This window comes from Peromyscus eremicus, chromosome 23 (assembly GCF_949786415.1).
Source record: "Peromyscus eremicus chromosome 23, PerEre_H2_v1, whole genome shotgun sequence".
NCBI lineage: Eukaryota > Metazoa > Chordata > Mammalia > Rodentia > Cricetidae > Peromyscus > Peromyscus eremicus.
This window is the reverse complement of record NC_081438.1, coordinates 24,916,855-24,939,868: the sequence shown is the minus strand read 5'-3', so window position 1 is coordinate 24,939,868 and position 23,014 is coordinate 24,916,855. Positions and strand designations below refer to the sequence as shown.

At 49.6% G+C, this 23,014-nt stretch overlaps 1 protein-coding gene across 1 annotated transcript in view; it reads left to right on the top strand.

Annotated features, from left to right (window-relative positions):
* Positions 1–8,799: 8,799 nt before the first annotated feature.
* Positions 8,800–23,014, top strand: part of Hip1 (huntingtin interacting protein 1) — a 125,443-nt gene continuing 111,228 nt past the window's right edge. The window contains exon 1 of the mRNA XM_059249246.1: positions 8,800–8,963. Within this exon, the coding sequence (XP_059105229.1) occupies positions 8,844–8,963 (120 nt within the window). The 5' untranslated portion in view covers positions 8,800–8,843. The remainder of the gene's footprint in view (positions 8,964–23,014) is intronic.

Here is a 23,014-nt window from a genome sequence, read left to right as displayed (position 1 = left end):
GGGCAGCTGGGGCTACAGAATGAGACCCTGTGAAGACAGAGAAAAAAGCCAGTATCACCTGCCATGGTGACGCCAGAAGTAGCTAACCACTGCCACCTACTGACCACTTTTTATAAGAATGCCTGTTAAGAATCTCGGTGTGGCATGGTGGCTTTTGCCGGCAATCCTAGCATTTAGGAGGCTGAGGCAGGAGGATCTTGAGTTTGAGGCCAGTTTGGACTATACACTTAATTCCAGGCCAAGATGGGATACATAGGAAGACCCTACTAAGAATATGGAAAGAGGAAGGAAGGAAGGAGTAGAAACAGGAAGGAAGGGAAATCTGAAACAATATTTGTTTGAGATAGGGTCTTATTCTTTTTTTTTTTTTTCCAAGACAGGGTTTTTTCTGTGTAGCTTTGGTGCCTGTCCTGGATCTCGCTCTGTAGACCAGGTTGGCCTTGAACTCACAGAGATCTGCCTGGTTCTGCCTCCCAAGTACTGGGATTAAAGGCGTGTACCACCACTGCCGGGAGAGATAAGGTCTTATTCTTTTGCCTAGCCTGGCCTGGAACTTTTGAGCCTCTTGACTCTACTTTCTGGCCACTGGGAATAGAGGAGTATGCCACTGTGCCTTACTAACACACCAGTGCCACAATATTATTAGCTTCTATGTAACAAGCCCTCAGTCAACATACTCTCACACTGAGCCACACTCCAGCCCCTCACTGGAGGATTCTAGGCAGGTGCTCTCCCACTGAGCCACACCCCAGCCCCTCACTGGGGGATTCTAGGCAGGTGCTCTACCACTGAGCCACACCCCAGCCCCTCACTGGGGGATTCTAGGCAGGTGCTCTACCACTGAGCCATACCCCAGTCCTTCACTGAGGGATTCTAGGAAGGTCTCCAACTCTGAGTTACATTCCCATGCCTCTTTTTATGTTTTATATTGAGAGGATCTCACAAAGTTGCACAGGCTGGCTTTGAACTTATTCTCTCGCCCAGTTTTTTGACTCTATTCCGGCCTCTACTGTCTCCCACCTCAGCTGTATGAGCACCTGTCGTGATGTACCTGGACCACTAGGACCTATTTCCTGGATTTTTTATTTTTTTAATTACATTTATTGGCCAGGTATTGACGCACACCTTTACTCCCAGCATTAGGGAGGCAGAGCCAAGTGGATCTCTGTGAGTTTGAGGCCAACCTGGTCTATAGAGCGAGTTCCAGGACAGCCAGGGCCACACAGAGGAAACATACTTTGAACACCTCCCAACCCCATAGTCAATGTTGTCTTAATATTGTTGACAGTTCAATGAAGTTCCCTTTTATGATGATTTCTGTTTAAGCTATTTCACCTTTCGTTTTGAAATTCTTCCCTTTTATGGAGAAAATGTGACATCGTGAAAATGCTGAGAAGAAAGCCCCCACCTCCCCGCTTTTCCTTTAAATGACCAATCTAGGTGAGTGGGGTTGCAAACTTTTACTTTCGCTTTGGTTTTCATGAACATTTGTCTTTCAGAATAGGATTGTGTAATAATGTTTAAATGACCAAAAAAAAAAAAATCCATGTTTTTGTGCAATTAACAAAGCTACTGCAAGAAAAAAGAAAATTTAAAACTTTCCTTGGTTAAAAGAAAGGGGGAGAGAGAGAGAGAGAGAGAGAGAGAGAGAGAGAGAGAGAGAGAGAGAGAGAGAGGGAGGGAGGGAGGGAGGGCGGGCCTCTCATGACCTAGTACCATCTGAGTACTGCCCTTCCCCAGCCCCCTGGCCCACTCCTATCGTGAGTGTCTTTCTTTCTTAATAAATGGTCTCTATTTCTACTGCTCTCCATGTGACCCTGGTTCAATTATTTGTTCTGGGATCAAGGAACCTCGCTCTCCCAGCGGGTGTTCTGCAGACCCCAATCCATGCCTGTAAACACTGGAGTGTCCTCAAAGGAGATGCTAAACAGATCCAAGCTATTTGGGACACGCTTCGCCCATTATGTGTGTGCGCCAGTGCCCTGGGAGCCAGAAAAGGATTCAGGATGCCCTGGAGCTGGCGTCAACGGTGGTTGCAAGCTGTTGACAGGAATACTGGGAACCTAACTCGGAACTTCTGGAAGAACAATTGAACTGTCTCTCCAGACTTGTACAATTTTTTAAATTACGTACGTGCGTGCGTGCCCATGTGGAGGTCAGAGGACAACCAGCAGGGTTCTTCCACGTGGATCCCAGGAATCGAACTCGGATTGCCAAGCTGAGTGGCCGGTGCCTTTACCTGCTGACCATCTCACTGCCCTGTCTTACTTTTGATTGGTCTCATTCAGCTGAGGCTGTTCTGGAACTTCCCATGGAGCCAAGGATGACTTTGAATTTTTGAGCCTCCTGCCTCTGCCTCCCAAGTGCTGGGATGATGGGCACATACCACCGAACTGTATACCAGGTTTATGGGCACATACTACCGAACTGTACCAGGTTTATGGGCACATACCACCGAACTGTATACCAGGTTTATGGGCACATACTACCGAACTGTACTAGGTTTATGTGGTATTAGGGATGGAACCCAGGGCTTCCTACATGCTTAGACAAGCACTATGAGAAAATGAGCTGTACTGTGTGGCCCCCGGCGGCCCCCCCGCCCCAGCCCTGGTTCCCTCTTTCTGACTTGCTGAGTTTCATAGGAAAACTAACTCACTTGAATCTTCCCCTACCCGGTGCCTCCAAACCACAAATTCCTCATTCCCACTCTGGTTTACTATAACAGAAGTAGGCTGATCCCTTAATCCCTGTTTAAAAGGCTGGTGTTTATTGATGCCATAAAATCTAGACCAGGAGTCCTAAATCTGTCTCTAGCTGAGCCCAGCGCATAAGACAAGTGTGGAACTCAGATGGTGACATCGGGGTCAGAGTGTTAGGAGCATTTACTGTCTGTCCCCCTGGTGTTTTGAAATCATTCCCTTGGGTACTGGGGCTGGAAGCTCAACTGGCAAAGTACCTGTCTTATAAGCACAAGGACCTGAGTTGATTCTTGAATCCACATGAAACACACACACACACACACACACACACACACACACACACACACAAACCACCAACAACAACAAGACAAAACAGATGTGGTGGTTCCTGCTTGTAATCCCAGAACTGAAGTGGGGGGAATCCCTAGGGCTTGCTGGCATTTGTAATGAGCACAGGATCAGGGAGAGACCCTGCCTCAAAAAGCACAAGGTAGGAGTTCAGGACTAGAGAGACGGCTCAGCAGTCACCAGAGGACCCAAGTTTGGTGCTTCCCATGTGGGGTGGCTTAAACCATTTATAGCTCCAAGGAATCTGACACCCTCTTCTGGCTTCTGCAGGCACATGCACACATGTCACACACGCACACACACACACAATTTTTTTAAAGCAAGACAACAACAACAAAGACCAAACAAAGCAAAAAAAAAAAAAAAAAAACAAGGCAGAAGCCAGGCATAGTGGCCACATCTTTAATCCCAGCACTTGGGAGACAGGAAGAGGCAGCAGATCTCTGTGACTTTCAGGCCAACGAGAGTTACATGGTAAGACCTTGTCTCAAACAAAACAAAACAACAACAACAAAACAACCAGGCATGGTGGTACATGCTTTTAATCCCAGAACTCAGGACACAGAGGCAGATGGAGCTCTATGAGTTCGAGGCCAGCCTGGTCTACATAGTGAAGGGTAGGGGAGGGGGAGAGGAGAGGCTTACTTGGAAGGAAGGGCGGGGCTCATCTACACGGGGGGCCATACGGTTTTCCCAACCTTTTACATCTAACTGAGTTTGACTGATCAGAGGAAGAAGTTAGAATGTTGAGGGGTTGGGGTACCACCCCCAATCTTCCTTCCTTGCCTGTCTGTTGTTCCTGCAGTGACTGGCTTCAGACACAAAGGCACAGCTCCGCAGGTGGCAGGTCATGCCTCTTGAGAGATCCAAGTCCTGGCTGGTTCCAGGACGGCTCCGCCCCTCCCTTGTCCCTTCAGATCAAAAGATAGAAACAGAGAGACGGCTTAGTGGTTTGGACCACTTGTTGTTCATGCAGAGACTCTGGGTTCAATTCTCAGTCCCCACACGACAGCTCACACCCATCTGTAACTAATTCCATGGGATCCGATACCCTCTTCTGGCCGCTGTGGGAACATACATACATGCAAGCAAAAACACTCACACATAAAAATTAATCTAAAGCAAATTTTTAAAGAAGAGATAGGAACAGCTTTCACTATTCCCTGATTCTTATATGTGTGTACATGTGCAGGTGTGGGTGCACATGTGTGTGTGTACATGTGCAGGTGTGGGTGCCCATGTGCTGTGGGATGTTCTGTATGGCAAATATGTTGCTCTGATTGGTCAATAAATAAAACACTGATTGGCCATTGGCTAGGCAGGAAGTATAGGTGGGACAAAGAGGAGAATAAAGCTGCGAAGTGGAAGGCTGAGTCAGAGACACTGCCAGCCGCCATGATGACAAACAGCATGTGAAGATGCCGGTAAGCCACGAGCCACGTGGCAAGGTATAGATTTATAAAAATGGATTAATTTAAGATGTAAGAACAGTTAGCAAGAAGCCTGCCATGGCCATACAGTTTGTAACCAATATAAGTCTCTGTGTTTACTTGGTTGGGTCTGAGCGGCTGTGGAACTGGCAGGTGAGTGAGATTTGTCCTGACTGTGGGCCAGGCAGGAAAACTCTAGCTACACCCATGTGTGTGGAGAGCAGAGGAGAACCTCAGTTGTTCCTCAGGCACCTTCCACATTTGGAGACAGAGCCTTTCACCGGCCTGGGACTCAGCACGCAGCCTAGGTTAGTTGGCCAATTACCCGCTCCAATTACAGGTGCATACCACCACGCCTGGGTTTTGACATGGGTTCTAGGGATTGAACTCTGACCCTTATGCTTGCAAGAAAAGTATCCTACCAAGAGGCCTTTCCTCAGCGCTGATGTCTTTCCTTCTAGAACCTGGACAGACACTTTCCAACTCCGGTGCCCAAACACACTTACGCAGTTTATAGACTACCTCCTTCTGTCTCAAGCTAATCCTCCCATCACTCTGGTGGGCCCCTCTCCTAACATCCCTGCCTCATCACTGCCTCTCTTCCCACATTCTCTTGGCATAAGCTCACCCACCCGACTCCCTAAGAGGAAGAACTTTCTCCTCTTCTAGCGGATCCTCATCCGCTGTCCTGTTGACCTAGTTTTAGGTCAACCTGACACAAGCTAGAGTCATCCGAAAGACGGGAACCTCAACTGAGAAAATGCCTCCATAGGACCCAACTGTGGGGCATTTTCTTAATTATTGATTGATGGGGAAGAGCCCAGCCCATTGTGGGTGGGCTACTGATCCTGGGTTCTATTAGAAGGCAGGCTGAGCAAGCCAGAAGGAGCAAGCCAGTAAGCAGCACCCCTCCACCACCTCTGCCTCAGCTCCTGCCCCCAGGTTTCCTCCAGTAATGAACCACAATGTGGAAGTGTAAAGTCAAATCAACCCATTCCTCTCCAACTTGGTTATGGACATGGTGCTTCATCACAGCAACAGAAACCGTGACTGAGCCACGGGCCTACCGGTGACACTGCCCCCTCGGCCCCTTCACTTTCATCTAGGCTGGGTAACTTGGTGGCCACAATGCCAGTGTGGCACAGCAAAAGTCTTCAGTGGCTCCCTGGTGCTTGTAAATGCTCACTCCCTCTTTTCTACCTCTATTGAATGAATTTTTACCTAAAGTTTCTAATTAAAAAAAAAATCACTGGGGCTGGAGAGATGGCTCAGCAGTTAAGAGCACTGGCTGCTCTTCCAGAAGTCCTGAGTTCAATTCCCAGCAACCACATGGTGGCTCACAACCATCTGTAATGAGATCTGGCATCCTCTTCTGGCTTGCAGGCATACATGCAGGCAGAATACTGTATACATAATAAATAAATAAATCTTAAAAGAAAGAAAGAAAGAAAGAAAGAAAGAAAGAAAGAAAGAAAGAAAGAAAGAAAGAAAGAAAGAAAGAAAGAAGTCATTGGCAGTTTCAAATTAAACTCTTCTTTCAGTGAGGGCACAGAAGTTAAAGCAGTTGCTGATCAAGCCTGGGCATCACCAGAATTGGGATCCTCTGCTGGGTGGGTGTGGAGGCCTGCCTGCCTGAAAGTCCAGTCTCAGAAGCAGGAGACAGGGTATATCCAGAGCAAACCGGCTTGTGGTGATATTTTGTTTGTGCTCTAACAAATAAAGCTGGCCTGGAGATCAAAGTGCGGAGCTAGTCACTAGCTAACCATAGAGGCCAGGCAGTGGTGGCACATACCTTTAAACCCAGCACTTGGGAGGAGGAAGCAGGAAGATCAGGAGTTCAAGACCACCCTGGGCTACATGTTGATCTGGTCTAAAAGATAAACAGAGCCAGGCGGTGGAGGCACACACCTTTAATCCCAGCACTAGGGAGGTGGAGACAGTAATATAAGGCAGGAGGAAACAGGAGCTCAGCCCCTTTTTTGGTCTGAGAAGTTGTGGAGGTAAAAGGTGACTTTGGCTGCTCCTTTACTTTTCTGATTTTTCAGCATTTACCCCAATATCTGACTCTGAGCTTTTATTATTAAGACCAATTAGAATTCACACTACACTGGCCAGTGCTGATATCCACAATGTCTTAGGGTTTCAATTGCTGTGAAGAGACACCATGACCTTGACAGTTCTTATAAAGGAAAACATTTAACTGGGGTGGTTCACTTACAGTTCAGAGGTTCAGTCCATTATCTTCATGGTGGTAAGCAAGGCAGTGTGCAGGCAGACACGGTGCTGGAGAAGGAGCTGAGAGTTCTTACATCTTGACTCACAGGCAGCAGGAAGTGGTCTGAGACACTGGGTGGTATCTTGAGTATATATGAGACCTCAAAGCCTGCCTCCATAGTGATACACTTCCTCCAACAAGGCCCCACCTCCTCATAGTGCCGCTCCCTTTGGGGGGCATTTTCTTTCAAACCACCACACATAAGCAATAAGCTCTGGGTGTCATGAGACCCTACCTTGATGGATAAGATGCAAGAGTGATAAGAGAATGATTGTTGACATCAGCTTCAGGTCTCCATGTGCATGGGTGCACTCATGCATGCAAACACACACATGGCCACTGTGGGAGGCTGGGGGATCTGTGGGTTGTGGGCAAACAGGTGTGTGTGCCTGTAATCTTAGCATTCAAGAGGCTGAGGCAAGATTGCTGGGAGTTCAAGGCCAGCCTAGACTATTTGGTGAACCGCTGTCTTTTTTTTTTTTTTTTTTAAAAGAGTCCCGCTGGGGGCTGGAGAGATGGCTCAGAGGTTAAGAGCACTGACTGCTCTTCCAAAGGTCTTGAGTTCAATTCCCAGCAACCACATGGTGGCTCACAACCATCTGTAATGAGATCTGGTGCCCTCTTCTGGCCTGCAGAGATACATGGAGACAGAACACTGTATATATATAATAAATAAATAAATCTTAAAAAAAAAAAAAAAAAAAAAAAGAGTCCCGCTGGTAAGATACTTCAGTGGGTTAATTGCTGCTAAGTCTGACCACCCTAGTCAGATCCCTGGGCCCCACATGGTAGAAAACAGATTCCTATTTGCTTTCTGTCAGGTGCACGGCAGCATGAGCACGTCCACACACTTGCACACGAGTTGCATTATTATATATATTGCATTATGCACTCAGCTGCAGAACGAGTTTGATGCTGTCGTTAATTAAAGCACTGCCAAATACGAGTGAGAACCTGGGTCCTAGCGCCTGGATAGATGGGTAGAATCATCAAACCGGTTAAATGCTTAACGGTGCCATGCGTCGTTAGTGGAGGACGTGCAACTTTTTTTCCTTGAGGAGGAGCACATGTGGCTGCTCTTGGCTGAAATCAGAGCAGGATGGGAGGGGTGGACCCTAACACAACAAACAAGAAGTATGGGGTGGGGGGTTCCTACCAGCAGGTAAAGCTGGGATGATGAAAGCTGGGGAGGTACCCGCCGTCACAGTCCGGTACTTAGGGATCCGGGTCTGCAATCCTCTAGAATGGGCAGAGACCGGATGCGCCGGAAGGAGGACCACTGAGGCCTCCGTCGCCGGACCACACTCACTTGGAGTTCCCCCGCGAGCCGGGTGAGAGCTGTGCAGCCAAGCTTCCCACGATCTGTCGTTCCATGCCCTCGGGAACTCATTTGAGCAACGCGAACCACAGGTGGCACCGGCCTGACCACTGCTTTCATTGCTCCAATACCTGCAGTTGCGGAGGGTCCCAGGAGGTGGCGCTTCGGAGTAGGGTGGAGTCAGCGAGGGCTGGTCCGGGGCAGCCAGGCCCCGCCCCATGAAGATGACGGACAACCCTTCAGACCAATCATGATGCTTTTGTGGTCTTGCGCGGGATGAGAAGGCGGAGCGACGGATGTAGGGTGGAACCAGCGCGGGAAGGTTAGGACAGCTGGCCAGGGCCAGCCCCGCTATGATGACAGACAAGTCTTCAGACCAATCACAGTGTATCTCCAGCCTTTGGGGACCCGGGAGGTGGTGCACCAGGTAGGGGGCGGAGTCTCGGAGGGCAGGTTGGGACAGCAGCTTACCAGGTCCCGCCCACTAATGATAATGGACAAGCCTTCAGACCAATCATAACGGGTCGACTGCCCTAGGGCGGACCAGCCGGGCGAAGTGAACGGAGCGCCTCCGAAAGGGGAGGAGGCGTGTGGGGAAAAGCCTCTTGGAAAGATGGGGTGGGTCCTGAGGGAGATGGACAGCTCTGTCAACCAATGGAAGACGGAATCTGTCCCCGTTAGCGCCGGATCCCCGCGGGTAGGGCGGGGCGGGAGGCGCCGCGGGGATCCCGGGGCTGCCGAGGCCCCTGGACTCTGTTCACCCTGGGAACATGGACCGGATGGCCAGCTCCATGAAGCAGGTACCCAACCCGCTGCCCAAAGTATTGAGCCGGCGTGGGATTGGTGCTGGGATGGAGGCTGCGGAGCGCGAGAGCTTCGAGCGGACTCAGGTGAGGTTCGAGAACCCTGGGGCATCCCTAGGGCACCCGGAGTGGTGCAGGGTGCTGGAGAGGCTTGGAAGGGAGTGAGGGTCCTACAGGCCCAGGAGGGGATTAGGCAAGGTGGTTGCAATCAGAATAATGTTAAGGTACGGAACTAGGTGGGTCCCAGGGAAGTCAGAGACCTGGGCATCCCTACTGGCCTGGGGATCAGGGTGCACTCCGCGGACCTGCAGATCTGTGAGGATGAGCTGATGAGACCCGGTGAGCATCATCAGGGGTCACAAGGGAGGCCAAAGGAAGGCACATGGAAAGGGGGCTCCTGGGTACGGGAAGGGGTGCTCCTGGGTAGGGCAAGCACTTGGGAGATACTTGGTTTTTGCAAGTGTGTGGGGACGCCGGCCTGAGGGTGTGAAGGGTGCTCTTGATCGCTTCATGTGCACATTGACTTCGCCCTCCACTCCTCAGCATCCTGTTCAACGGTGCCGCTAACTTGGCTCTCAGCAGCCCCAGCTGTTGGCCTCAGAGGCCGGGCCGAAGGGGGTCTGAGTGATGAGAAAGAATGTAGGAAATGCGAGTGTGGCTCAACTTGGAAAATGACCCGGGGGACTGGAAGAATGGGGACGTGCAGTCTGGGACAGGAATTGAGGCGCTTGAACTGTCAGACCCCTGCGTGTCGGGAATGAAGCTGTCCAATGAGACCCAGGATCCTGATATGAGGTTTTGTTTTCACCCTCCAAAATATGCCTGACTGCTAATAAGCAGACCGCCTTATTTGTCTGGTCTGACCAGGGCAGATGGCCAAAATTCCACCGCGGTTATCAACAAAACCACTATCCGCTTTTACCCCGAGCTTTTATGCTTATTGTATTGATTGGGCTGAATCAAGCCGTGAGGCGCGGGCCAGTCATCGGTTTATCTGTATGTAAAATCCGTTTCTGAGAATACAACCCTTAGGATCCCATTGCCGAAGCTGTGCGGGTAGATTCTCTGTTCTACTCTGGCTCTCAGAACTCTACTTCGAAGATCCAGTTGACATCTGCCAAAGGCTGGTCCCCTGTCGTGTTCTGCGAGTAGCAAAGATCGAAGAGATTAGGGAGGGCCTGTGTGTTCTATAAATGGACTGTGCAAGGAAGAAAGCCATTAGCCCAGGGGACTTTAATCCACCTCCTGTTTCTGAGACCCTTGGATCCACTACGTGTGTCCGAGGGAAGGTGGGGTAGTGGAGTGGAGAGAGAGAGACCGTAATTCACTTGCCTCTCAGGGTTCAACTGGATTTGGAGCTTTTCCCTCAGATCTTCTGAACTGACCCCTTTTAGCCTTGGGCGTTCTTGGAAAAAAAAAAGTTTTCATATTCTCTCCCCCACTACTTTTTCTTTTTAACTGAAAGAAGAAAAGAAACTGGAGTTATTTTATAGCATCCGTTCCTTTGAGAATCTCAGATAACTCAAAACTGGAGCAGTAAATAGACCCAAGAGTTTGAGCTTGGGGCCGGGGCGGGGGAGCTGGCTCAGGGGTAAAGGTTCCTGCCAACTAGTCTGGCTACCCGAGTTTCATCCCAGGAAGAGAACCAACTTGTCCATATTGTCCTCTGACCTCCACACTCACGGTGTACCATGAACAACACCCCCCCCCCCGCCACACACACACACACACACACACACACACACACACACACCCCAAAGGTTCATTTGAATTAAAAAAAAGTTTGAACTTAATATGGAGTGATAGAAATTTAGGCATTTGAATGTTTCCAGCCACGACTAACATTTTCCCTAGTTGTCCAAGGAACACCCAACCAGAAGCGTGGTAGGTCAGTGTCTCATTTTTCTGTGTGTGTGTGTGTGTGTGTGTGTGTGTGTGTGTGTGTGTACTGAGGTAGACTAGATCAGAGAGAATTTTTCAGTTGTTGAAAGGATCTTACTATGTAGCTCCGACTGGCCTGGAACTCTCTATGTAGCCCAGGCTGGCCTCGAACCTTCATCAATCTCCCTGCCTTTTCCTCCCTAGTGCTGGGATTATAGGTGTGAGCCACCACAATCCAACTCAGTTGTTGGAACTCTTTAGAGCTGGCTGGCAGGGTGAGACACTCCTGCAGTCCCAGCACTCGGGAAACAGAAGCAAGAGGATCCTTGAAAGCCAGTGTGGTCTAAACAGCAGCTCCTGGGCTAACCGTGGCTACACAGAGTGAGACTCTATCTCAGAAAGAATTTCAATAACCCCAAACCAAAAACATTGGTGTCTTAAGAGACCAAGAGAATCAGCAAAGGTAGTATAATAATAATTGTAGCTAATTACTAGTTGGGCGCCCTCTAAGCAGAGTCCTTTCTTTGCTGTCTTTAATCTTCACAAGAGCGGCTGGAGTGGTTATCTGCCCCATTTTGCTCAGAGGAAATTGAAGCCTGCTGAGGCGAAATAACTTGCTGGGCCACACAGGGGGAAGTGGTCCCAACCTTTAACCACCGCCTTGGGCTACCTCGCCGTCCTGGGCAGATCCGGAAGACATCTGCGTTCTGTGCGCTTCTTTTTGTGTTGAGACAGGGTCTCTTGTGGTTCAGCTGGTCTCAAACTAGCAGTGAAGACAAGGTTGAGCTTAAATTCCCGATCCCCCTGCCTCCACCTCTGAGTGCTAGGATCGCTGGAGTGTCCCACTGTGGCTGGTTTTATGCAGTGCTGGGGATCGAACCCAGAGCTTCAGGCATGCTAGGCAAGCCCTCTGCCCACTGAGCTACATCCCCAGCCCCTAGGAGACATTTCAGTTTTGTGGCTCAGCACAGGGGGATGTGATTTGATGTATAGGGCTGGGTGCCCTCAGGCAAACGACCTAACTTTCCTACTCCTCAATTCCCGAACTGTAAAATAAAGATCATACAGGGCTGGGGAGACGGCTCAGCGAGTGTTATGCTTGGTGCACAAGCTTGAGGACCTGAGTTCAGATCCTCAGACCCCACATTAAGACAAAACAAAACAGGTGCAGCTCCCGTTTTAGCCCAATCAGTGAGACTCAAGTTCAGTGCGCCATCTCAAAAAGTAATAATAATAATAATAATAATAATAATAATAATAATAAGGTGGAGGGCAATAGACCTCTGGGCTCTACATGTGTGCACACATAGGAACGTGCGTCTGCACACGTAAGCATACAACATACATATACAAAATAAACCTAATATTTAACCTTGCGGGTTTATGGTGTGGAATGCATTAAATAACAAACAAGAAGGCGTTTTGTAAATTATGGGGCACTGCTGTGTTGTTTCCTGTGTCCCAGGAGCAGCCTCTTCCAGGAAGTCTGTCCTTAACTGTCAGCATTGTTTCAAAATGTCACTTGGCTACTGTCCCTTCCAGTGGCCCAACCAATGCTGTACCCCGATTGTCACCTCACTGCCCATTCAGCTCAGCACAAGCAGTGGTCAGATGTTAGGGGAAAGAGTAGTAGTGTATGTTTTGACATGTTAAATTTTGACTTATTTTAAATTTTGCTTACCAAGTCAGTTCTGTATTTACTAGGACTTAATGTATAAGAGGGAGAAAGCCTGGGGAGGTAGCTCAGTGGGTGCTGCACAAGTGTGAGAACCTGAGTGCGGATCCCCAGGACCCGTGGAAAGATGGACATGCTCACACACATCTGTAATCACAGAACTCTTTATAGCAAGATGGGAAGTGGAGACGGGAGAATCCCCGGACACTTAGCAGCCAAGTAGCTTGGTGTACGTTGTGACAGACAACCAGAAATTGTGTCTCAAATAAGGGGGCAATGGACTGGCAGGCATTTTATGACCTCCACATGTGTAGCATGGCACACACACACACACACACACACACACACACACACACGCACACACACTCAGTGTACAGCCCCAGGCTGGTCTCAAGCTTATAGTTCTCTTGCCTTAGCCTCCCAAGTAACTGGGTGAATGTGCTTCATCACCCTGATGTTCTAGTATTGTTTTCTTTTGAGACAGGGTCTTATGTAGCCCAGGCTAGCCTGGAACTCACTATACCCAAGGATGACCTGGGACTCCTGATCCTCCTGCCTCCACCCGCCTGTGCCAGCATCATCAGTGTGCCCTAGCCCATTTGGCTTTACTATTATTTTTGCCAATGAGGATGCAAAATGGGTACCAGTATCATAAGATACGTGATTAAAATTTTTTTGTGATTAAAATTTTTTAATTAAAATTATTTGTGTGTGCCCATGCGTGCATGCACATGCACTCTCCAGGCATGCACAGGAGGAGGTCAGAGAAGGACCTCAGATGGTCTCTCACTTGGACCCAGAGCTATGCTGCAAGCCCTAACCTCCTCCTGACTCGGCCAGCCACCCCCAGCACTGGGGTTACAGAGTGGAGGTGGCTATGCCCAACATCGTTTAAAACGTGGGTGGCCGGGGATTCGAACTTAGGTCTTCCTGCTTGTGCAGTAAGTGTTTTTAACCCACTGAACAGTCTCCCCAGCCCTGTGCTTTTTTTTTTTTTTAATTATTTCATGTGGGATCCAAAAAGCAGGCTTCCCTTCCCAAAAGCTACTGTGGCACTGAGGAGGATTTAGCTCCCTGTGGAGTATTGTGAGCACAAGGACTTGGTTTGGTCCATGGCGCTGAGAAGGAGGAAAAAAAAAAAAAAGCTGCTGTGATGATACCTAGTTTGGGGAGCGCTTTACAGTTTATAATGGATGATAATGAATGACTTCAGCCTTCAGAGAGTTTGGCAGCTCGTTTTGGTCATCCAGTGCCGAGCGAAAGAATGGAGGATTCAAAGCCATGACTTCAGGCTCCCCATGGTCAGGCCCAGACCGCTGTGATGCCCTCCAGTTGGCCATGAAGATATTTTTGGAAGGAGTCAGGGGTTACCAATCAGATGAGGAAACTATCTTTACCTGGATTTTTATTTAGCTTTATGTCTTTATTTTATGTGTCTGTGTGTATATGTGTGGGGTGTCCTGTATATGTGTGGGGTGTGCTGTATATGTGTGGGGTGTGCTGTATATGTGTGGGGTGTGCTGTATATGTGTGGGGTGTGCTGTATATGTGTGGGGTGTGCTGTATATGTGTGGGGTGTGCTGTATATGTGTGGGGTGTGCTGTATATGTGTGGGGTGTGCTGTATATGTGTGGGGTGTGCTGTATATGTGTGGGGTGTGCTGTATATGTGTGGGGTGTGCTGTATATGTGTGGGGTGTGCTGTATATGTGTGGGGTGTGCTGTATATGTGTGGGGTGTGCTGTATATGTGTGGGGTGTGCTGTATATGTGTGGGGTGTGTTGCACGTGGAGGTCGCCTGACAGCTTCAGGAGTTGGTTCTGGCCTCCCACCGTGGGTCCTGGGGATCACACTCAGGTTGTCAAGCTTGGCAGCAGGTGCCCCCGGTTCTGTGACCCTGGTGCTAGTTCACGAGACAGGGTCTCACTATAGAGATCTCTTTGAATCTGTGATCCTCCAGCCTCAGCCACTGGAGGGATTAAAGCATACCCACCGTGCTTGGCTCCTGGCTATATTTACTTATCCAAAAAAGGCTTTTCTCTGTGGGTTGTTTATTCTTTTAACATTACTTGAGGGAGTGTGTACCATGGCGTGGACACAGAGATGAGTAAGATCGAGACTAGCCCGGAGGAGCTATGAGTCAGCAAGGAGGTGGGGCTCTGTTGTGGTCAGAGGACCAAAGTGTCAGGCTTCGAAGGGTGTTAAAACCAAAGGCAGGAAGGCTGAAGGTGTAGCTCCGCCATAGAGCACTTGCTCAGAATAACCCAGTGAGGGGCGAGGGGTGGGACTCATGGTATGAGGAGGCACACTGTCCATCATGGCAGGGAAAGCATGGCGGCAGGAGCCTGAGGCAGCTGGTCACGTTGCATCCACAGTCAGGAAGCACAGAGAGATGGATGCTGCTACTCAGTTTGATTTACTCCAGGACCCCAGCACCTAGGATCGTGAAGCCCATATTTAAGGTGGATCTGCCCACTCCAGTCTGGAAGCATGTGTGCTCACAGATTTGTCTCCCAGGTGACTGTAGACCCTATCTGTTGACAGTGTTAACCATCTTTGTCCCTGCCTGACACCTGCTCGCTCTCTTCCTCCTTCCTCCCCCGATCTCTGGGGTCCCCAAGATGCTGACCTCACCCCACTTCCCTTTTACACCTGTCCACTTCCTCCGCTCTCAGCCTCCATCCAGACAGCTTCTGTCCTCACCACGGTGATGTCACCCCCCCACATCTCCTTCCTCAAGACATCCGCACCCTCCTCCATGCCCTGTGGCCTGGCCATTGGTCCCTTTGTGTCCCCAGCCCCACCTCTTTCCTCTGTCCACACTGCTTGTGTGCTGTTGTCCCCATTCTGTGCTGTTCCTATGTCCAGCCCTCCCTTGTTCCTCACAGTGCCTGCCTCCACACCTTTACATTTCTTTCTTTTTCTCCCTTCCCCTCCTCTCTCTTTCTTTACCGGTCCCTTTTCTCAAGAGCCTTTGCTGGGGGCTGAGACTATAACTCAGTTGTTAAGAGTGCTTGCCTCGCGCAAAGCCCTGGGTTCCACCCCCAGCACCACGTAAACCAGGCCTGGTAGTGTGCGTCTTTAATCCTAGCATTTAGAAAGCGAAGGCAGAAGGGTCAGGAGTTCAAGGTTGGGCTGGAGAGACGGCCCCGTGGCTAAGAGCACATGCTGCTGCTCTCTTGCGGAGGCTCTGAGTTCAGTTCCCAGCGCCCACATCAGGCAGATCCCAACCACCTGTAACTCCAGCTCCCGAGGACTGGAGAACCTCTCAGGTCCTCTGGGGGCACCTTCACACACATGCGCAGACCCCCACACACGCACACACATAATGGAAATTAATGAATCGGCCTGGAGGGATGGCTCAGTGGTGAAGTGTGCTTGAAGCTATTGAAGAACACAAGGTTCGTATCCCAGCACTCACATTTGGTGGCTTACAGGCACCTATAACTCCCAGTTCCAGGGAGTTCAACACTCTGTTCTGGCGTCCACAGGTACCTGCACGCATGTGGTGCACATATACACACTCAGAAATGAATCTTAAAAAACAAACAAGCAAGCAAAACAGGTGTGGTGGCGCACACCTTTAATCCCATCACTGAGGAGGCAGAGGCAGGTGGATCTCTGTGAGTTTGACATCAGCCTGGTCTACATATGGAGTTCCAGGCCAGCCGAAGCTACATAGTGAGACTTTGTCTCAAAAAAAAAAAAAAAAAACACACAAAATTTTTCAAGGTTGTCCCCAGATTCTGTGTGGTATGAAACCACCAGGGTCCCTGGTCCTTGCCCTTGTATAACTCAGACATATACCAGGCATCTCTTGTGTTCTGGTTGTACATGGGTCGTCTATTCCAGGGAGTCTGGGATGCTGTAGTATGTTATGACACTTATGCAAGCCTACATCTTGGCTTCCTGTGTCAGTAGTTCCCTCTTGGGGGTGGCCGTGAGTCTCATTGTCCGTTGGGCGACCCTTGTAGAAGGTAGGTAGGTGCTGGTGTGCCCGTTGGCCAGACATAAATAAAGGAATGGGAGAAGTGAGAAGTGGTGGTCTGTATCTGTACTCCCAGGTGCTCAGGAAGATGAATCTGGAGGACTGAATGAAGTCAGGAGTTCAGGGCCAACATGGGCAACATATTGAGACCCTGTCTAAAAAATAAATAAAAACAAGTATGCTGTTCTCACGGCTGTGAGGGTCTGAAGGGAGAAAGGGCTTGTTTTGGCTCACAGTTCAAAGGTATCGTTCATCATGACGGGAAGTCACGGCAGCAGAGAGGTATGAGGCGGCTGGTCACATGGCATCCACAGTCAGGACGCAGAGAGAGATGGACGCTGGTGCTCAGCTGGCTTTCTCATTTTTTATTCAGTTCAGGAGCCCAGCCTAGGGAATGATGCCGCCCACATTCGGACTGGGTCTCTCTCTTCTGCTCAGGTAAACTCTCTGAAAACACTCACATGGACAAGCCCACAGACATCTCTATAAGAGCCTCAAGCTCTACTGACTGAGTCACTTTGCCTAAATGATTATAAATATCAAGGTGACAATCAAGATTGACCCTCAGGGGCTGGAGAGATTGCACTTGATGCTCTTACTAAGGACCAGAGTTTGGTCACTAGCACACACCTTGGACTGCTCACAACCTTCTATGACTCTAGCTCTAGGAGATCGGATGACCTCTCCTTGACGTCCTTGGGTGTGGTACTTACATCTCCTCCACAGATGCACAAACATACACGTAATAAAAATCAAAATCTTTTTAAAAAGATTCACCATTAGCCCCTGTGTCGTACCATACACTTCCGATCCCAGCTGCTCAGGAGACTGAGTTTTGGAATCAAGAGATAAAGGCATATATGGTGCTGACCTTATGCGTGTGTTTTGTGTGTGTTGGTGTGTGTGTGTGTGTGTGTGTGTGTGTGTGTGTGTGTACTCCAGCAGTAGTGCTTATATGGATGTTAGAAGACAGCTTATGGGAATCAGTTCTCTCCTCCTACCACATGGGTCCTGAGGATGGAACTCAGGTTGTCAGATTTGGCTGCAAGTACCTTTACCTGATGAAACATCTTGCTGGCTCTTAACATATATATGTATATTTCTAGCAACCTCTAAAAGGCTCTGTTGGATGCTTCTCTGTCTGGAGCACAGGGACCAGGGATTAGAGGCCTGGGGCTCTCAGAACCCTGAGATTATACCTTAGGAAGCAACGGAACCAAAAAAGCAGATTCTCTGGCCCTCTTAGGCACCCCCAAAGGTTCCTCACCTGGCTGGTCTTCAAGGCAACAATCAGGGCTGCATCGTGTACCCCAGCCACTGGCTAGCACATTCTACTCCCTTAGGTGCGGTGTGGAGGAGATGTGGGTGTGGCAAAGCTCAGCCCGGTGCAGTGGGCCGGTGGCCAGTCTGTCTGCGGCTGCTTCCAGAAGCTCGGATGGCCTGGAATATTGCCCACCTAGCAAAGGGAATTTGTCAGTCCCACCCCTTACCCCCACCCCCCCACCCCCGGCAGGGTGGAGGCTCCTTCCTGTTTTCCTGCCTGGGCGGGCAGGGAGGAACCCTGTTCCTAGTGCCGGGCCGGGCCGTGCAGTCTGATACCGGTGAAAGGACCTATAATTCAGACTGCGGGAGGGAGAAGCTTGTGTTTCTTGGATGGACTCACAGCCACCACCACTGTTAATATGGTGGTGAGACAGTTCAGGAAGCCAGTGGGCACCACACAGGTCGCCAGCCCTGCCTGAGATCCCATGATGGCTCGCTGCATCCAAAGCCACATTTACATGGACCCTCTTTTGACGCCCTGACTAAAGGTGCATCACATAATCCACGGCTGTGGTCATTTTCCCAGTACAAACCCCGAGAGGGAGAGAGGTTGGTGATCTGTCTGAGAATGTACAGGGAAGCTTTGAACATGGCACAGATCTGGACACAGATGGCCTTCATTTTAATTTGCCTGAGACAACATCTCACTTGCTGCCCAGGTTGGGCCTCCAACTTTCCATATAGCTAAGAACAGCCTTGAACTCCACTCGTGGGCCTCCTGCCCCCACCTCCTGGAGTGTGGGGATTACAGGTGGTCAACACCATGCTTGTCTTTACTTTTTTCAAAAAAAATTTTAATTCATGCAATTCAAGTATGTACATGAGTGTATTCCTACCTTGCATCACATAGGCCCCAGGATCTAACTCAGGCCGTTAGGTGGGACAGCAGTCACCTCCCACTGAGCCGTCTCCCTGCCCTACCCCACCCCTCTTTAAAAATTTCTTTTAAAGCTGAAGTCTGGTCTGTGGTTAATAACTTAAAAGAAAAAAAAAAGATAGATTTGATTTTCCTGCCCTTTTCCAACTGAAATACTTGGATGTCTAAGGCGGCGGGGGTGGGGGTGGGGGTGGGGGGTGGGGGGGTGTCGGGGGTCGGGAGAAGGAAAAAAGAAAAAGGCACACATGTATCCTCCTAGGATATAAGTTCATCTAGAAACCATGGTGTTAGCTGTCAACCGGATACCCTCTAGACTCACTGGAAGAGGGGCCTCTGGGCATGCCTGTGGGAGAGTGTCTAGATTAAGGCCAGCCTCTGAGAATGACTTGATTACATGAATCGATGTGGGAAGACCCATGGTAACGATGGGCAGAACCATTCCCTCGGCAGGGGATCCTGGACTGTGTGGAATGGAGCCGGTGACCTGAGCACCAGCGTGTGTACATCAGCTCGCTGCTGTCTGCTCTTGACTAGTGTGGATTTAAGTTCTCCCAGCACTGTACCTTCCCTCCCTGGTGGAGCTGTGAGCCAGAGTAAGCCTTCTTCCCTGGCATTGTTCGGTCAGGGTGTTTTATCACAGTGCCAGCAAAGGACACTAAGACAAGCGGTGTGCATGGGAGTCCCAGCTACTCAAGAGAGGAAGGCAGGAAGATGGTTCAAATCCCCGAGTTCAAGGCTGACAGGGACAGTTGAATGGGGAGGGGAGGGGTGGAGAGACACTGAACGTGCCAGCATTAGGGAGGCTGAGACAGGGTAGCTTGAGCCCCGGAGTCACAGACCATCAGGAGCGACACAGCAGGGTTGCCATATTAATTAAAAAAATAAGTCAAACACCAGCTCATATGTTTTTATTATTTTATTGTTTTGAGACAAGGGTAGCCTCAAACTTGTAATCCTCCTTCCTCTGCCTCCTAATTACTGGAGAATGAAATCGGTCCCCAGAACGCACTGCTCAAGAAGCGAAACTGCAGAAATCAGGAAGTAATCACAGTCGAGTGAAAGACGCCCTGTGGGGCAGGTGAGTGAGTGGGAGCTCAGCCAGCAGCCCGTGTGAGCCGGAGTTTCTTGTTCCTTGAAGTCTTCTGTATCTATATCGTTCTGGGTTTCTTCATTTTGAGATAGGGTCTCCTTGTGTGATGCAGGCTGTTCTTGAACTCTCTTTACCTTTCATTTTATTTTTCAGTGTGTGTGTGTGTGTGTGTGTGTGTGTGTGTGTGTGTGTGTACACATGCGTGTGCCCATGTGAGTACAGGTGCCCGAAGAGTCTAGAAGAGGGTGTCAGATCGCTCAGAGCTGCAGTTACAGGCGGTTGTTAGACAACCAGTGGGGTGCTGGGAACTGAACTCGGGTCTTCCGAAAGAGCGTTATGTGCTCTTCACCACTGACCCGTCTCTCCAGCCCCATCTCTTTTTTTTTCCCATGTATGCATGTGTGCCTGTGTACATGGGTATGATGCATGTAAAAGTTGGACAGCCTTGGCTGTTCTTCCTCAGGCAGCATCCACCTTGTTGATTACGTGTATTTATTTATTATGTGTGCGTGCGCACACACACACACCACACACACACACACACACACACACACACACACACACGAGCGCACACCATGGCAAGCATGAAGAAGCAGAGGAAAACTTATGGGGGGCGGTTTTCTCCTTCCCCCATGTAGGTCCCAGGGATTGAACTTGGGTCATCAGGCTTGGCAGCAAGCACCTTTACCCACTGAGCCACTTTGCCTGTCCTTCCCCACCTTGTTTTTTTTTTTTGAGACAGGACCTCTGACTAAGTCAGTGAGCCCCCATCAGAATCCATCTGCTGGGGGCTGGAGGGATGGCTCAGTGGTTAAAAGCACTGGCTGCTCTTCTAGAGGACCCGGGTTCAATTCCCAGCACCCACCTGGTGGCTCACTACCACCGGTAATGGGATCTGATTCCCTCTTCTGGTGTGCATGAAGACAGGTCATTCATATACATGAAGTAAATAAATATTTTATAAAAATCCATCTGCCTGTCCCCTCCTCCCCAGCGCTGGGATGATAAGCGTATGCCACCACTCTTGGCTGTCTTTAGCATGGATTCTAGGGCTGAATTTGAACTATCACCCTAGCCCTGCCCTTGAGTTCTCTATTAGCCCAGGCTACCCTCAGACACTCTTTGGAACCCAGGTGACCTTGAACATAGATCCTTCTTCACCTGACTCTCAAGTGCTGGAATTAACAGGTGTGTACCGCCATACACAGCTGTGTTTATGTTATATTTCAATGTGCAGGAGATTAAAAAAACAACAACAGCAACCGAAAAGACAACTCTTCCCAGGGAGTAGGCAGCTGTGTGCAGGGACTTGCCTTTTGTCTGTCCACACCTGCTTTGAGCTCTGTCTCAAACCCAGCCTCCCCAGAAGCATTCTCAAAGGCGTCCGGGAACAGAGAGCGGTTGACCTATGAGTCACGGACCGGCCTGCAGCTTCCCAGTACTGCAGTAGCTGGTAGCCAGGAAGCAGAGACCATCCTTAACCCACACTTTGCATGGGGTCCTTGGCTTCTGTTCGTCTGTGTCTTCTGTCTACTTTCTCTAGACACCAAAGACCTGTAAGGTTCTCGTTGATCTTTTTAGTGTGGTACCCCCTCCTCCCACCCCCACCCCCCACCCCACCCCCAGCACTTGCAGAGGGATTTCACCGCTTAATCGGTGGTGTCAGTGAAATGTGGAGTGGTCAGGTGGTGGAATTTTCAAAAGGAAGAGGGACACAGAAGTGTCTAAAGCATTGGTTCTCAACCTTCCTAATGCTGCGACCCTTTAATACAGTTCCTCATGTTGTGGTGACCATAAGATTATTTTTGTTGCTACTTCGTAACTGTAATTCTGATACTGTTATGAATCATAATGTAAATATCTGTGTCCTCCAGTGGTCTTAGATGATCCCTAAGAAAGGGTCATTAGACCCCCAGGGGGTCACATCCCACAGGTTGAGAACCACTGGCCTAAAGAGAATGGGGATGGATTCATTCAGCGTGGGTCTCAGGCATGGCGTTTACAGGAATACTGGTCGCAAAGGACAAAGCTGTGGGTGAGCCGTGGATGAGCTGCTGCTGGGAGATGTTGCCTGGGAGTGTGCACACAGAATGACCTTGTTCCCTGGTATGTGTGTGTGTGTGTGTGCGCGCGCTTTGTTTCTGGCTGGTAGCACCTTCCAGACAACCCATCATGCCATCGGGGAATCTTGATTTCTTTTTTATTATTTATTTATTTACTTATTTTTTAAAGTTTTATGTTTAGTGTGTGTGTGTGTGTGTGTGTGTGTGTGTGTGTGTGTGTGTATGCATCCATGGACATATGAGTGCAGGTACCCAAGGAGTCCAGAAGAGGGCAGATTTCCTGGATAGAGCTAGGGTACAGGCACTAGTGAGTCCCTAAATGTGGTTGCAGGGAACCAAACTCTGTTCTTTCTTTTTTTTCTTTTTTCCTTTGGTTTTTTCAAGACAGGGTTTCTCTATGTAGCCCTGGCTATCCTGGAACTCGCTCTGTAGACCATCCTGGCCTTGAACTCACAGAGATCTGCCTGCCTCTGCCTCCTGAGTGCTGGGATTAAAACTACCCAACCATGTTTATTTGTTTACCTGTAGATTAGCACAAAGACTGTAAAAGAGAAAGAAATGTAATGGTGTTTTACGCTGCCGAGTTTGTAGTCACTTGTTAGTGATAGAAGATGAACAAGGCCGGGCCACCAACATGACCCGAGTTCAATCCCTGGTCCATGGTAGAAGGAGAGAACTGACTCCCGAATGTTGTCCTCTGACTGCTTCATGTGCCCCCACCCAAATACACAAATAAATGTAATTTTAAAAGGGGGGTGGATGAGCAAAGCTAATGGGTAAGCCATGCTCCCAGGCAACACTCCCAGTGACCCCCAGACCCAACTTCACAGACAAACCACCTTGCTGGACCCCAGGGGACCCGTGCTATTTGATGTGTGCTTATGGTGGCCGAAGATCAGACACTGGAATTCCACCGTTGGCACCCGTTCCCAGAAGTTTATCCTGAAAGGACAACTCAACAGTCCGTTCGGAACATTTTTTTTTCCCTGCTAGGCCACCGAGTTCTTTGATACAATTCCAGGCTGGAGGATCGAAGACCTAATTTACTTAACATTTAAGGGGGGGGGGGGGGCGGAATCTTTTAATGAAGCTGCGCTATTTTTAAAAAGTGGGTGGGAAACCCCAGTGCCGTGATAGAAGTGGGATGGAATGTCTGCAGAGAAGAGAGCCGGCTTGAAGACAGGAAACAGATGAGGGATCCAGGAGGGAGAGCCCCCAGGCATGTCCTGTTGTGCCCTTACG